This window comes from Sceloporus occidentalis, unplaced genomic scaffold (genome assembly GCF_023333645.1).
Source record: "Sceloporus occidentalis isolate IW3139 unplaced genomic scaffold, rSceOcc1.0.p SCAF_3, whole genome shotgun sequence".
NCBI classification, from domain to species: Eukaryota; Metazoa; Chordata; class Lepidosauria; order Squamata; family Phrynosomatidae; genus Sceloporus; species Sceloporus occidentalis.
Window position 1 is genome coordinate 132,772,798 of NW_028316983.1, and position 15,814 is coordinate 132,788,611.

Sequence of the window (15,814 nt, forward strand, 5' to 3'; positions counted from 1 at the left end):
GGACTGCAAGTTTCAGGAGTTTATTAGACAAGAGAAATTGGAAGTATAATCCGATGGCAATCTGAATGCCATCATGTGGTTTAACGTTATTGCGTGATAACCCACTACAATAAATTCGGGCAATGGGAATTCAGTCCAAACGCAATCATGTGGTTTCACGTTATTGCGTGATAGACTGCCACACAGTGGCATGCTATTTTTGGGCAATGGGGAACCAGTTCGAATGCAATGCGTATTCACATAATTGTGCGAAACTAGCGACTTTAAGTGAATGCGTTCTGGCCCCACTTTCTTTTTATTCGAATTCAAGAGAAACTCCTCCCGTTTGATAAACTCCTCAGAAAAATTAGCTATGGAGGAATGTTGGGGGTTGCAATCCATTAGCAGCTCTTCCACACTGCAGAAATAAAGCAGTGTGATACCACTTTAACTTTGTCATGGTTCCATTGTGTAGAATCCTGGAATTTGTAGTTTGGTGAGGTATTCAGTCTGGTCTGTCAGAGAGCTCTGGTGCCTCACCAAACTACAAATCCCAGCCATGGCAGTTAAAGTGGTGTCAAACTACTTTATTTCTGCAGTGTCGGTACACCCTTGGAGGGTTGCAAAGTTCCCACCCCTGGTTTATATTAACATTACTGCAAGGATTGTATAATTACAGATTCCATCTCCTTCTGTGGCAATATTGACATTATTTACCATAGATGTAATAAGCAGCCTTATCACATGAAGAACCATAATGAAGTCCACTTTTATTGTATAACTCTTGAGGGAAGAATCAGTACCGGGTGATGTCTCCCCAACTGAACAATGATTGAACGAATGGTTAATGTTGCTCATTATCTGGGCATAGTATCAGCAAACCTCATTAGCAGTGTAACCTAATGCAAGCAGAATTGCCTGATCTAAGGTGCTTATTTCATCAACTACCAGGTTGTCTCATTTTTCCAAAAATGTTCAGATAAACTGAATTATTTTTCCAGGAGGAAATACCACTCTAATTTAAATCAGGGCATATTACTTTATTTATACAGTATATTCAAATATTTCTAGCCCGCTCTGTATCACAAGATCTCAGGATAGGATACAGACAAAACTGAACAATTTAAATATTTAAAATAGGAAGGAAATAATTCAAGAACCTAAAAACAGATTGAACAATTTAAACATTAAAATATTTTAAAATCAGTCTGTCTAGATTTGCTCAAAATGGTTAAACCCCCAAGTCTTTGATTAAAAAACAACAACAAAAACATGTTTTAATTTGGTCCCAGGATGAAGTCAGTGTTGGTGCCAATCAGGCCTCTAAGAGGAGGGCATTTAACAATCACTGTGCCAAAGCTGGGTAATCCCTATGTAATCACCCATTATTTATTTCAATGGGATTTATGACTAACCTGAGATAGTGAATATTGTATAACAGTTGACTTCATCTGCCTCTCTACTCTACCCTTTCCCCTCTGAATGATTTTTTCCAAGTCTAGAATTTTATTCTTTCTTTCTTTCTTTCTTTCTATCTTTCTTTCTTTCTTTCTTGACATAATACTTTAATGTTCTCCTACAATGTTTTCCCTTGTTAGGCCTCTAGGGCAAAGTCCAATACTTTGTTTAACCAGCCATAAAAAGCGTAGTTCTTATGCTTTCTGTGAGTTTCAGGAGAGAGTGTTGGTGACAGCAAGGAAGACTCCAAACATGGTGAGTGACAATGCCATTGTTTACTTTTTAATTTAAATCATATTCTGTTAAATAAGACATACTTGGATACTGGAGAGGAAAATCAACTCAAGAAAGAGATGCTGCTATTTGGGCAGAGACGCCAAGATTTTACCAGTGACTGCCAAATTTCATTTCTGGTGCTATCCCAGGACACCATATTTCAGTTTGGTTCTATATAGGACCTACCAGATTCTGTCATGATGTACACATTCACCTGGCACATCATAGTAAGTGTCTTTCTTTCACTCCATCTCTGGAGACAGTGGAAGCAACCAGTATTTTAACTCATTTAAGTCAAGTGGGCTCAGCCATGAAACCCACTGGGTGACCTTGGTCAAGTCACACTCTCTCAGCCTCAGAGGAAGGCAATGGCAAAAAAACTCTCCGAACAGACCTTGCCAAGAAAGGCCTGTGATATGTTCACTTTAGGGTCACCATAAGTCAGAAATGACTTGAGGGTACGCAGCAACAACAACAATAACAAGGAAAACCAACCAGCTGCAAGTAGAGCGATTGGCTAGCTGGCAGGAGCAGAAGTGGCAAATGGTATGCTTTCCTCTGCTCTGTGTGTGTGTGTGTGTGTAAGAGAGAGAGAGAGAGCGCTATTAAAGCTAACTCTCACCAGCATGCTCTCCTAAGTCTTCTCTGGAGCTTCATCTCCACCTTCCCTCCTATTGTTATGTCCATTATCTTATAGGCACTGTCTCCTTATCATCACCATCACCACTTTTGAGGCGGTTTGGCATGGGACCTGAATCCAGCTGAGGATGAGACAGGCCTTGAATGCCCACCAGGATTAGTGTGGTTATTGGTGTGTGTGGTTCTGGTAGCCACTGAATTCACAGTAGGCTAGCCTAACCCTTTAGCACTCCAACAGCCCTGTATTGACTGACTTGAAATTACAGCAAGATCTCTGTGCATATTGTGTTTGGTTAATGGAAGGCTCTGAAGCTTGGAGAAGATGTCTTCAAATGTTTGTTCCTTTCACATACACCCTGCCCCGATTTGTGAGAATATATCTTGAAAAAGTATGGTTTCAGTTAGTATCTGCCACAAAGATCAACATAGATGGAAAGCTGGGTACGATTTACAACTGAAAGAGGATAGAAAATCTTTGCCCTGCAAAGATTCCACTGGCTCATGCAATGCTCATTGATTTTTGGAATCCGATGACTTGAAAATCGGAGGTGCTTGAAAACATGAGCTTTGTAAACGAAACAAATTGTCCAAAATTTAAAAAAAATGTTCAGAGACATTTTTTTCAGTACAATATTATTTTCCAGGGCGTTTTTAAAATGAGAGGCACGTGGCAATAAAGGTGTTGAATGCGAATTGCTTTTCTGGTACATTTAAGAATTTTTAGTACAAATCTTATCCCAGCAAACGAACTTGCTAGATCTTGCTCAGCAAGCCAGCATTGTCATGGTCTCAGATTCTAGTCTGGAATAGGTAGATAATGATACTGACTCACCTTTCAGCACCAAGACAATAATGCCTGTGACATTGTTTTAATGCTGGGGGTGTATTGTATCTATGGTAAGTAATATTAATTTTATTAAACTTCCCTGGAGAGAGATTCATCCATGCTGGATCTGTCTTGATGTGCAGAGGAGTGATGGAGCTTAGTAGTTGGACATGATTAGTAGATTCATTAAATATAAACTATATGAAGCTTCAGAGGAGACCTAAGTGTTTAATCTGGAGAGGGATCAGAAAAAATGTTTTGGCTAGAAATGTCAAAATAAACCACAATGTATTTTTAAAAAACTATAAAGAAATAGTAAAATAAATAAATAAATAAATAAATTTAAAAATAGAAAACAGGTGCCAAATCTCTCAGATTTTAAAACTTTGTTGTTTTTGAAATAATAGCTAAGGTGCAGTACAGGCCACCCAAATGTGACATGCTGGGCCGATTTTAGGGTTAGGGACCGCGCGGCAACTGCATGGTCTCTAACTCTAGCATGGCGTGGCAGCGTAACAATGTCAGCATCCCATGTACATGAACACCACCATTGTGACATAAGTACTGTGTGGCATCTGCACAGTGCCACGTGTTGCTTACGTCGTGAGTGTGACATTGGCGTACTCATGACGCCCGCCCTGTGGCACAAAAAGAAGCCATTTTTTTCTGGGCTCTCTTTCCTCCAGAGGGAAGCCACGTGGTTTGGCGGCTGCGGCTTCCCTCTGGAGGAAATTAGGCCACTGGCAGGCCACCCTTTTTGGGCGGTTTGTACTACACCATATTTAGACCCTTATTACCCCCTCTCAACAGGAAGTAATCTATTAAAGTAGCCTATGGATGAATAATGAAAAATTATTTGGAAACCAGAAATACTGCAGTGGTCTTACCATGCTGTCAAAGATCATATTTCCAGTAAATTTTATTGTCCAGTTTCCTCCTGATCCAACAGTATGTTTGCTGTTTCAATTTGGAAATGTTCTGGTTTGTAATAAGGTAGTCGACCACCAGGTGTCATCATTGGCCTGGGGGTGCCACAAGCTTTCATGTTCCTCTGCTTGTTAAAAAAATCCATATGAAACCACTGGGTGATATCTGAAGACATTTTAAGTATCTTGGCATTCAGTTTAATCTCATTTTTTAAACCAGAGCTTGGGCACAGGTGGGATGAAAACACCCTGACACAATGTCTGGTGGCAAAAGAGACTGGATATAGATGTATTCCACTTGAAATAGAAAAACTGTTAGTCTGGAATTCAGCCACAGTTGGCATACAGCTAGCAGTGAATGAAGTTGCACCATCTCTTAAAATGCAAGTCAATTTAGTGGCCAAGGTCATCCAGTGGTTATTCTGCTCAAGCAGGGATTTTAATCCTGGTCTCTAGAGTTCTAGTCCAATGCTCAAACCATTACGCCACACTGGTCTTAATGGTTAATCCAGCCCTGGATATGGAATGCTACTACTTGACATTTATCTGGAACTAGCTGGATGTAGCATACTACTCTGGACATGTATGATCATTGTTGGTCTTCTTTTAATTTCATCTCTCAATTCAAAGTGCTACTTTGTCCCTTTAAAGCCCTAACATTTTGAGGGATCAGCGTTTCCTCTCCTTTGTTTTCACTTAAGTACACTTCAGTCAGTAGATGAGATTCTGCATTAGCTTCCCCCACCAATGGAGATTCAGTAGGTGAGCATATGGGCCTTTTCTGATGTGGTATCAACAATTCTTCTTTTTTTTAAAATTCTGTTTGTTATCTTACCAAATGTGTCTCTTTAGGGAGCCTTTTACAAGAAGCGGGTGACTGATGGGCTTCCATCTTTATTCACATTTTACCTGCTTTGAATAAATATGATTCTTTTGTTTTGTAGACTATCTCATTATCTTGTCATTTTTGCTTTGATGCTTATCTGGCTTATTTTTATTTAAATATTTTAACATACCCTATATCAGTGGATCTCAGGGCAGGATAACATACAAAACATAAAATAATGACCCATGACCCAGTATATGTACAATTGGCCATCTATATCCATGGGTTTTGTATCCATGGATTCAACCAACCATGGCTTGAAAATATTCTTTAAACATTCAAAAAGCAAACCTTTCAGTTAGGGATGTCATTTTACTACACTATTGTATATAATGGGATTTGAGTGTTCATGGATTTTGGTATCCACAGGGTATCCTAGAACCAAACCCCAGCAGATACCAAGGGCCCACTGTAAATCTCCAGCGATCAACTGGAACTGAGCTAATGTCACTAAGATGACACTGCAGAAATAATGCAGCATGACACTGTTTTAACTGCTCCAAAGTTTGTACATGTACAAATAGCATTGGCATCAAAATGCCAGCATAAGTCAGCTTCGAGGGTGATACTAAACAATAACTGGGTTGCTAAAGCTGTCATATCTCCAATGGTGGGAGGTGGGAAAGGGCTTCTTCTGCAGATCTTAATACACACGAAAGTGTATGCAGAAAGGTTTACCCCTCATATACTGAGAGTCCAAACCATTTAGAATTTTACTGTTTGTGTCGATGGTAAGGTTTTATTCTAAGGAATGTTGAGTCCTTGTTTAAAAAACCAAACAACAACAACAAAAAAACCAACAACAAGGTGAGACTCAATTTTTATAGTAAAATAAATTTTAAAAAGAAATCTATGATTATTCAGCTCAATAAAACATTAAAACACTTCAACACCAGATGTCAACATCTCATTAAGAGAGAGTTTTGGAGACAACATCATCTGGAATGCTGTCTTCATTGAGTACCCTCACTGGAGATTTGGGAGGTAGTTTTGTAAAATGTCATGTGTAAAAGTTACAGGATTCAGCCTATTCCATTGCTTAAAAAAATAAATGAAAGGACACAGTAACTACCTGATAAGGAATGCTGATGCATAAAAATGCCCATTTGTGAGGAAACCAACCTGCTGGGCACTACACAGCCCAGACTAGCTGCAGCTTACAAAAGTAGTTTAGAATTGTTAGTATTTAACTTATTACTGTACAAAAACCAAACATGCTTCTTACATTTAAATCAGTATAGGACAGACAATTGCAGAATATAGCATAATTCAGTGTGCATTTAGATTGATTAAAACCACCAGAAAGGCCCAGGTTTTGTTCTTTCAGATTTTATTTTGGAGACTGATATTTTCTGTCAGCTCCTGGTATGATTAGAGACTTTTTATACCAGTTCCACAGTTAAGTTTATTTTAAACCTGTATAAAATGGAAGGGTAAGATGTGATGAGCTTCAGCAACAGCAGTAAGCACTGTGTAACAGTGCAGAGGAAATGTGCTGTATGGTCTCTTCCAGACTGATCTAAAGACGTGTGAATTCTCATAATGCAACTCCTTGATTTTTGCTTGTTGTTGTCACCACTTTGTCCACTCATTCCATTCATTTTTGGACCTGTTGCCGAAATTTCTTTGATCTGCACTAGGATACTTCTAAAGTTTTATTTGTTGGTTTTATTTTTAACTGGGGGCTTGGTTTGCTAAGGCCATCCTGCAATCTGAAAGGCACATTTTTCCACTCTGAATTTTTCAACAAATTCTGCCACTGATGCAGTGTAACTTTTCTTTTAAAAAGAAAAGAAGAAAGAAAAAAAATCAAGGTGGAGAAGACAAGGACACTTCATTTGTTCTGCTATGTCTTTGAATTAAGAAAAAACAACAACACTTGAGGATGAGAATAAAATGTTTCAGCTGGAAACCATCAGAAAAATAGTCTGGAATAGCAGAAATGTTGGATTTAAAAAAAAAAATAGCAAGAAATACATCAACAAATGTGGCAGCTTCCTGACATATTTGCCTCATCTGTAGGAGCCCAGAGTTTTAAAAAGTGACTTTAATATTGAAGACTATACAGCAGGGGGAGCAGAAGTCACACCATTCGGTTCAAGCTATAATGACTATTTAGCAGTTGTCAAAGGAGTGGCTTCCTCTTGCAGTGGTTTTCCTATGCTTATAGAGAGGGCAAGTATTTTGTGGAATTAAGCATCAGGCTCCAGCAGGCCATGTTTTGTGCATCTTCCTTTGCATTTTGCCTTGGGATTCCCTCTTCTTTCCCCAGTGTGTTGTTTGAAACCGTTGAATGGTTTAGTAGTGATATGTGTATGTGTCAAGCCTAAGGAAGGGGTGAAGCCCCCCTCTCCATGGCCATTGGGTATGTGATGGCTTTCTCTGAGTCATGGACAAGCCACTAATTAATGTGTCTTATATATGCACCACTTGGGAAGTTTGCTAATGTGGGCTTTTATTTGTAACACTTATAGCTTTAACAAGGCTGTTCTCTCCACTTACAGCGGCACAGTATTATGAATGAGAAAGCAGGGGTCATCGGTGGTTGCAGGGTGGGCTTCACCCTCATATGGCAGGGTGAGACACTCCCCTCATGCACAACTGGTGCTCAAGAAAATTTACAAAGAGCACACAAAAATACCAGTGGTAACAACTCGGAAGTACTGTGTGGTTGAGATTTTGTTGAAGAGGAAAAGATTCGGTGATGGAACACATTTGCAAAGTCTATGCAGCTTGCCTACTGACTCTCTACTAGAAATGGTGAACAATAAGGTTTGCTGTAAAACATACAAGAATATTGTGCTATAAGCAGAGATGGGGGGACTCCAAAACTTTCCCCATTGAAGATGTTGCCATTGTTTAAGGAAACAATGTAGGTGCTAACTCTAAAAAAAGGTTTCTCTGTCTGCACTGCAGGAAACGTTTAGATCTCATTGTGTTCAAAATAGTAATCTTATGCTTTCTTCTTTTGCTACCTCTGTGCCTAACACTCCTCGGTTTTTCCTCTATGGAAAGAAGTTGATATTATATCTTCCAATTAGAGTTTGGAAGACTGACTTTTTGGACTACAGCCCTCATAATCTCCCATCTAACATGGCCACCATGATGGCCGAGAGATTACAGGTTGTAATCTGAAAAGCTCTGCTTCCAACCCTGTGTTTTGTGGTCTCTTGCAAAGAAGATGGGGGATGTTATTATTTCTGCCCAGCATCTGGCATGAGTTTGAAGTGACTACTGTATATACTCATGTATAAGTCTAAAAATTTATGCCCAAAAATCGATCCCAAAATCCCAGGTCAGTTTATTTACGAGTCACTATGGTAATGTGATAGCAACTCTTTCAGATTTCCCCATGTGGTACAGAGAGGAGTTTATTTCTCTCTGGAGCCAAGCAGAAAGAGTCCTGGGAGATTGATAGATATTGCTGTTTGTTTAAGAGTCCATGTCCTCCCTGCATGTCTGGCTGAAACCAAAGTTGAAACTAAGAAGCAAAAAGCCTCAATGAGAGTCTCCCTTGCCTTACGCACACATACACACACTTAAGGAGCTGCTAAGTTTTATCCGTGACCTATCCATGGGTCATGGCAAAATCCACAATTTTGGCCTCAAAACCTGAGCTTGACTTATACATGAGGTAGACTTATAGTTGTGTATATACGGTATTTTCTTTGGGGTGTGGAAATTAGTGGATCTCTTCTAAGGAAACATGATTGCACTACCTGAAATACAGCATTATCCACCTGTTTCATTGGGCCCAAACAGACAGGCCAAAATAAAGCTGTTTTGGGTCACTTTGGAGGTATGCTGTTTAAATGATGCATGTGTCCTAAGAGGCTGGAAGCTGCGCCAAGTTGTAAGGCCTGGAGTGCAGCTTTGGGGAAGCTTCTGGCCTCTTATGATGCATGTGTCATTTGAACAGCATACCTCCAAAGTGACCTGAAGCAGCTTTATTTTGGCCTGTCTGTTCGGGCCCATTGTTTCTTTGAGACTTGTGTTTTCCATATGGGAGAACATGTCTTCTGTGTCTCCAAATAGAATATATATGTATTGACTATAAAAAAATAAGTCATCTAATTTCTCTGTTATCAGAAACATTTATTGATTTAGACTTAATTTCAGATCTAAAAAGTTACTTTTTGGATTGCAACTCTGCAAATTGGCTGTGGGATCTTTGCGGCTGAGGCTCAGATTCAAATGAAATGACTGAGGCGTAACCAAAAGAAGAGAAAGTCATCAATGAACTTTTCAGCAAAAACATGTTACTGCTTGCATAATTCTTCCCAACTAGGCTCTTTTGCACTTAATGAGATGTATAGTGGTTAGTCATTTCTGGCCTGGGTTCCAGACTCTGTCCACTAGGTAGCGCTTTTGTTGTTGGGAATACAGCTGTCAAGTTGTAAATATTGTGCTGCTGTGGTAGAAGATTATATGTTCTTTGACAGATGACTATAGCCTATGCAATTAAGCAAAGTTAATTAAAAAGAAACTAAAGTTAATTAGAAAACATGACTGGAAAAACAGCACCAACACATTCAAGATGTCTAATAGGAAAGTCACTATTAAACTGGTCAATGTTATTATATTCTTTTGATAATAACAACCGTGACAAAGTTGGCTACATTCTGCTCTATTGAAGTACTGCACAATTTCTGGCATGGGGAAAAGTCTCAGGCTTTTGATCCCGTCCTTCTCCTGAGTAACCTTTCTTGATTATAGCAACCCAACTGGCTTTCGATTTAGCAGGGAATTTGGCAATGAGTGTAGAGAAAAACACCTAACAAAATCTGATTGAATATGGGAAGGAGTTCGTTATAGGGCATGTACTCTAAAGAATGAGAGCAGTGTGGCATAGTGGTTTGAATGTTGGACTGGGACTCTGGAGACCAGGGTTCAAATCCCAGCTCGCTCATAAAACCCACTGGGTGACCTTGGGCAAGTCACACTCTCTCAGCCTCAGGGCAAAACCTCTTCTGAACACCTCTTGCCAAGAAAACACCATGAAAGGTGTCTCTTAGAGTTGCCATAAGTCAGAAATCACTTGAAGGCACACAGCAACAACCAACTCTGAGGAATGGATTCCCCCTTCCAAGAAATCTCACTTTTCTGTTTCCACTGAATCTTTTCAGAGTTGACCTCTAGGCTTCCATCTTGTCCCTTGTGCTGTTTAAATATCTACGATGAAACCAGATCAAAGGTTACATTTTGAACATATTTGTTGCAATTATTCATCCACAGAGTTTGCAAACCATTGCTGTTACTCATTACAATGCTGAACGTAAATCAGTGTTGCTTATTGCGTATCTATTGTTTTCCATTACTCTTTTGAGAGGAAAAAGGATTGATGAGAATGGCAAAAACCTGGCGTGGGGAAGGAGGAGAAATCTGTCAAAAGGCTACTAAAAGTCCCGTAAGTTGTAAAACTGGTTTTTTAAAGGAAAAATCAAAAGTAACTGGAAAAAGTGAAGTTGAAGGCTTTCATGGCCGGCATCCTTAGTTTTTTGTGGTGTTTTCAGGCTATATGGCCATGTTCTAGAAGAGTTTATTCCTGATGTTTCGCCAGCATCTGGGAAGATGTCAGCCACAGATGCTGGCAAAACATCAAGAATAAACTCTTCTAGAACATGGCCACAGAGCCCCAAAAAACCACAAAAAGCTAACTGGAAAATGTTATTCATTACACCAATAAAGTAATCCAGTACTTACTAAAAATGGAAAAGGGAGAATAAGGAGTGGATGGGAGCTTGCATAGTATAATTAAACACTATGTCTGGTTATGATGAAATAGGTTCTGTTCTTTCTCATGACGTATTTGCATTAAGCCAATGTGGAGTAGTGGTTTGAGTGTTGGACTAGGACTCTGAGAGTCCCAGTAATCCAGTAGATGACACTCTTGCAGTCTCAGAATAAGGCAACAGCATAACTCCTCTGACTAAATCTTGCCAAGAAAATTCAATGATAGTGTTGCCATAAGTTGGCATTGACCTGAGGACACATCACCACCACAACAGTGGATGGGAGGGTCTGCTGAAGTTTCCAGCTCTTCCTTCTTCTTTCTGGTTAGGATCAGTTGCACAGATGTGTCCTTTCTAGTGTCAGGGGAAGTGATGGTGCTGGCTAGGGCTGTTCATTTACAAGTGCTAGTCAGAATATTTCCCAGTTGCCTGGAAATTCCCACATTTAGAGCTAATTGTTTTCTTTTTGAATTGGAATTGCAGGTTTTAATTGTTAAAAACCAAGACCTTATAGAAAGATTGTTTAGAAATAACTAGCAATAAATAGCTAGTTATTTGTTCTGTCCACTTATAGTTTTTGTCAAGACATAGGGAGGCAAGGGGAGGGGGAAGCTCAGAGAAACCAACAGGGACGTAGCCAAGGGGGGGGGGGGTCCATGGGGTCCAGACCCCCCTTCCGTTAGATACAATGAATGGCGCATGCTGCTGTGCCGCCATGCCCAAGCCCCATTATAATGGTGGCACTTAGTTTGGACCCCCCCTCCCAAAATCCTGAGTACATCCCTCAAACCAACCAAGCCTTCTCCACTGGTCCCAGTTCCAGCAGGGACGTAGCTAGGATTTTAGGAAGGGGGGCGTCCAGACTAAGTGCCACCATTATAATGGGGCTTGGGTGCGGCGGCACAGCAGCACACACCATTCATTTTTCTAATGGAAGGGGGGAGGGGTCCAGACCCCAAGAACCCCCCCCCCCCCCTTGGCTACGTCCCTGGTTCCACAGATGGGTTTCCAAAGCAGGAAAAGAAGTCTCCAGAAAGTATTACAAGGATAGATAAAACTAGATGAACTCGACCCCCTTCCCCACTGCCATTCCCTTCTCCTTTTGTGTCACATCTTCTTAGACTGTAAGCCTGGGAGCAGGGAACTGTCAAATTAGCAATCTGTAAACCACTCTGAGAGCCCTTGTGGCTGAAAAGTGGGGTATAAATACTCTAAATAAATAAATGAATGAAATACTGTATAAATAAATAGCTTCATGGACATTGGAAACAATACAGGGGAGAGCTACATAAAAGAGATGAAAAGATGAAAGACTCATTCAGAGATGAATCATATGGAGATGGACCTCAAATTTTAGAAAGTGAAGTGAAATGAAAGCTGCACTCAGAGTGTTTGGGAGGAATAAATCACCAGGAAGCAACATGGAAAATAATAGAGAAAATAAAATGATGGACCATAGACTGAGCATATATATTTTCATATCACCCCAAAAGGAGACAAAATATTTCAGTAACCTTAGGACGACTGCATTAATTTCTCATGCAAGCAAAGTGATACTCAATATTCTACAGAAAATATTTTTGCTATATGTGGAGCAAGAAATACCAGATATGTAGGCTGAGTTCAGAAGGGTTGCAATGTACTGCAAACATACATTGGATAATGGAGCACTCCAAAGAATTCCAAAAGAAACTCAGCTTGTGCTTTATAGATTACAGCAAAGCCTGTGACAGTATAGATCATAAAAAGCTATGGATTGCTCTTAAAGAAATGGGTGTGCCACAACATTTGATTGTCTTGATGCTCAGGACTAGAGGCTACTGTTAGAACAAAGTACAGTGCGCCTGCATCATACACAGACGCTGAAAGCCATGCCAGAAGAAGATTTGTCACGCCCTGGAAGGGATAATGTGTGTGTGCTCATGGTGAGCGCACTGCTCCACAGGCATGAGCCCCGTTCTTTTGAATGGGGCTCGAGCATACGCGGAATTCCCCATAACAGATCTCCCACTTAAGGGAAGGGCCCACTATACAGCAAAACAGAATGGTTTCCAACTGGAATAGAGGTCAGATTCTGTCACCCTATCTATTCAACTTGAACACTGAAAATATCATTTGCAGAGCAGAGTTTGATTCGGAGGAAAGAGGTGTGACAATTGGAGGAAGGAACATCAACAGTTTAAGATTTGCAGAGGGCACCATATTACTACCAGAAAACACTAAAGATCTGGAAACATTAATGAAGAAATTTGAGGAAAAAAGTGCTAAGGGAGGTTTATTGCTGAACATTAAGAAGACAAAATTAATGACCACAGATGATTTTCATAACTTTAAGGTATACAATGGAGAAATCTAAATGTTTAAAGTTTTTCCATACCATGGTTCAGCCATTGATCAAAAGGAACTAGACAAAATCCTGAAGTGGAAAGCTATATCACAGAATACAAGGTTGACTGGAAGTCAGTTAACAACAACAGCTTGGGTTATAAGAATCTTAGCACAAAGATAACACAGATGGTGCAGTGCTTACATTAGGTTCTCATTTACAAGAAATGGCAGTATTCATAAGAATTCTTATAGAGACAACTATTATCACAGATGAGTTCCTGTTCCTATTGTGTGTCTTCAAGTAGTTTCTGACTTATGGCAACCCTAAACTTTATGAAGCTCTGCTATAATGCTTTTTATTTTCCAGTGTTCCATGTGTATATTTTGATTCTTGCATTTTCAGTAGCATTCCACTTTTGAAATAACATTGTGTCAATGTGGGTTCCTGGAGCCAGTCTTTCTAGATGCACTTCTCTCAAGGTCCAAAGATCCCTTAAAGATGTATATATGCAGAACACACAAGAGTTTATTCATGAGTCTTAAGAGTATAGCTTGCACTTCAGAGTTTCTTCCTATAATCAGGGAGTTGATCAGAGGCAGACCATGTTTCTTATTTATTCTGATCATTCTTACAAAGTGAAGTCAAAGGCTTTCATGGCCGGCATCCATGCTTTTTTGTGGGTTTTTCGAGCTATGTGGTCATGTTCTAGAAAAGTTTATTCCTGATGTTTTGCTAGCATCTGTGGCTAGCATCTTCAGAGAGTTCTAGAACATGGCCACATAGCCCAAAAAAACCACATACAGTTGGCCCTTCTTATACACAGATTTTTTTGTACACGGATTCAAGCATCCATGGTTTGAAAATGTTCAAAACAAGTGTAAATTTCAAATATCAAACCTTGATTTTCCAGTTTCTATAAGAGACACCATTTTCCTATGTCATTATATTTAATGGGACATGAGCATACATAGATTTTGTTATACATGGGGGATCTTGGAACCAAACCCCAACGTATAGCAAGGGTCCATTGTAAAATCATTCTTACAAAATTGGTGAATGATTTTAAAGGAAATGAACAACAGTCACAACTGAATTAGAAATATTTTGCTAGACAGTGAATAATGTGAACCCAGCAATGCTAACTTGATGTTAATGAACACAAATGACATTTATTAGCAAGTGGATGGATTTGATCGAACTCCTCCTATAGAAGAGACATGTTCCTGCTGCATGTCAGTTGGAGGTTGGGGCAGTTGCTTCAAAGAAAGGAAAGGGCTTCTTCTCACACCAACCCTGCTGACTCCAGCATATAGGAATGTAATATGACACTCCTGCTTCTCCATCTGCTGTTAACAGTGAAAATCTCCAAAAATTCCCCTTGAACTGATATGAAAGATGGACTTTCTGTTTTGCTTCTAATCAGCCTTGAAGACCATTGTATGAAAAGCCACCATCTTTTCTCAGTTTATGGAGCATAGTCTTGTGATTGTTTTCAGTACAGCCCTTCAGCACAGAACCTTTAAGCACAACTCTGATCTGCTTATTTGGACTTAGGGGCTCGACAGACGGGCGGCTCTGTGCCACCCATCTTTGCCCTAGGTCAGTGCTGCCACACGCTGAAGCACCAACACACCACCAAAAAGAAGCTTCCTAGAGCGGCTTCTTTTTATGTGCCATAAACAAGAAAGGATGCCGCCAGGATGCCACTACCTGCAAGCGATGTCTGATTGCTGTAGGGTGGCAGTGTCATCATGGCGGCCCCCTTATGGATGGGAAGCCGCCATGATGGCAGCGTCTGTACGGACTAGGGTTTGGGAATGTGCGGTTTCTGCTCATTCCTGAACTCCAGAATCGGCACCAGCACGCTGCTTCCTGCCCATATGTACCAGGTCTTAGTCCTCCTTGTCCATCTCACACCACCAGTGGCCTACAGTCTCTCAGTCTCTAGAGCCATGGGTCAGCATCCTCATCAGGACATGCCGTGACATTATAGCAAGTGGCAATGGCCCAATAAAGTGGGGAAGGAACAGCAATAGCCACAAGTTCAAAACTCCTTTGGCTCTTCTTTCTTCCAAGTAATATGCCTCCATCAGCTGTCCTTACCATGGATTCCTGTTTCCTCCTATCATCCTTTCCCAATCTGCCTCCTTTCAGCTGCTTCTTTTAACCAGTTACCTTCTATTCTCACTGAACTCATCAACTGTCTGCAATGAAGTTTAAAACAAGAATTTGATAAAGTCATTTTTCCAAGCTCTGATTATAATCAGCACTTGAGCTATGTGCTGAAAACACCCAGTGCAGTCTGTATCAGTGTATCATGACCTTGATACTGCACAGCTCCTATATTTGGAACCAAATGGAAACTTCTGCACACTCTTAAAAAGTACCCCTATGTAGAGCACATTACAGCAATCCAAACATGATGTGATCTACACAGGGATGACTGTTACAGCTGGCACTTTAGGCATAACTGTGGAAACATATACCTTGATGCTGTCAGCACAGAAAGGTGGTATGTCAAGTGTTATTCCCAAATTATAGTACTGGACTTTCAGAGGAACCCTAATCCTAATCCTTTCCAACAAGTTGAACCCCACTACCCAAACCAAGATTTCTTTCAATCAACAGCATCTCCATCTTGTCTGGATGTAACTTCAACTTCTTTAGCCTATCGACCAATCTGTTGAACTGAGGCAATGTTCAAGAATTTCTCATGGTTTAGTATAGTATCTAGGTCAAGGGAAGTAATAGTGCCACTCTATT

At 40.2% G+C, this 15,814-nt stretch overlaps 1 protein-coding gene across 1 annotated transcript in view; it reads left to right on the forward strand.

Annotated features, from left to right (window-relative positions):
* The first annotated feature begins 1,659 nt into the window (after positions 1-1,659).
* LOC149316828 (uncharacterized) overlaps positions 1,660-15,814 on the forward strand; it is a 67,931-nt gene continuing 53,776 nt past the window's right edge. Inside the window, exon 1 of the mRNA XM_089518766.1 lies at positions 1,660-1,692. Coding sequence (XP_089374892.1) covers positions 1,690-1,692 — 3 coding nt within the window. The 5' untranslated portion in view covers positions 1,660-1,689. The remainder of the gene's footprint in view (positions 1,693-15,814) is intronic.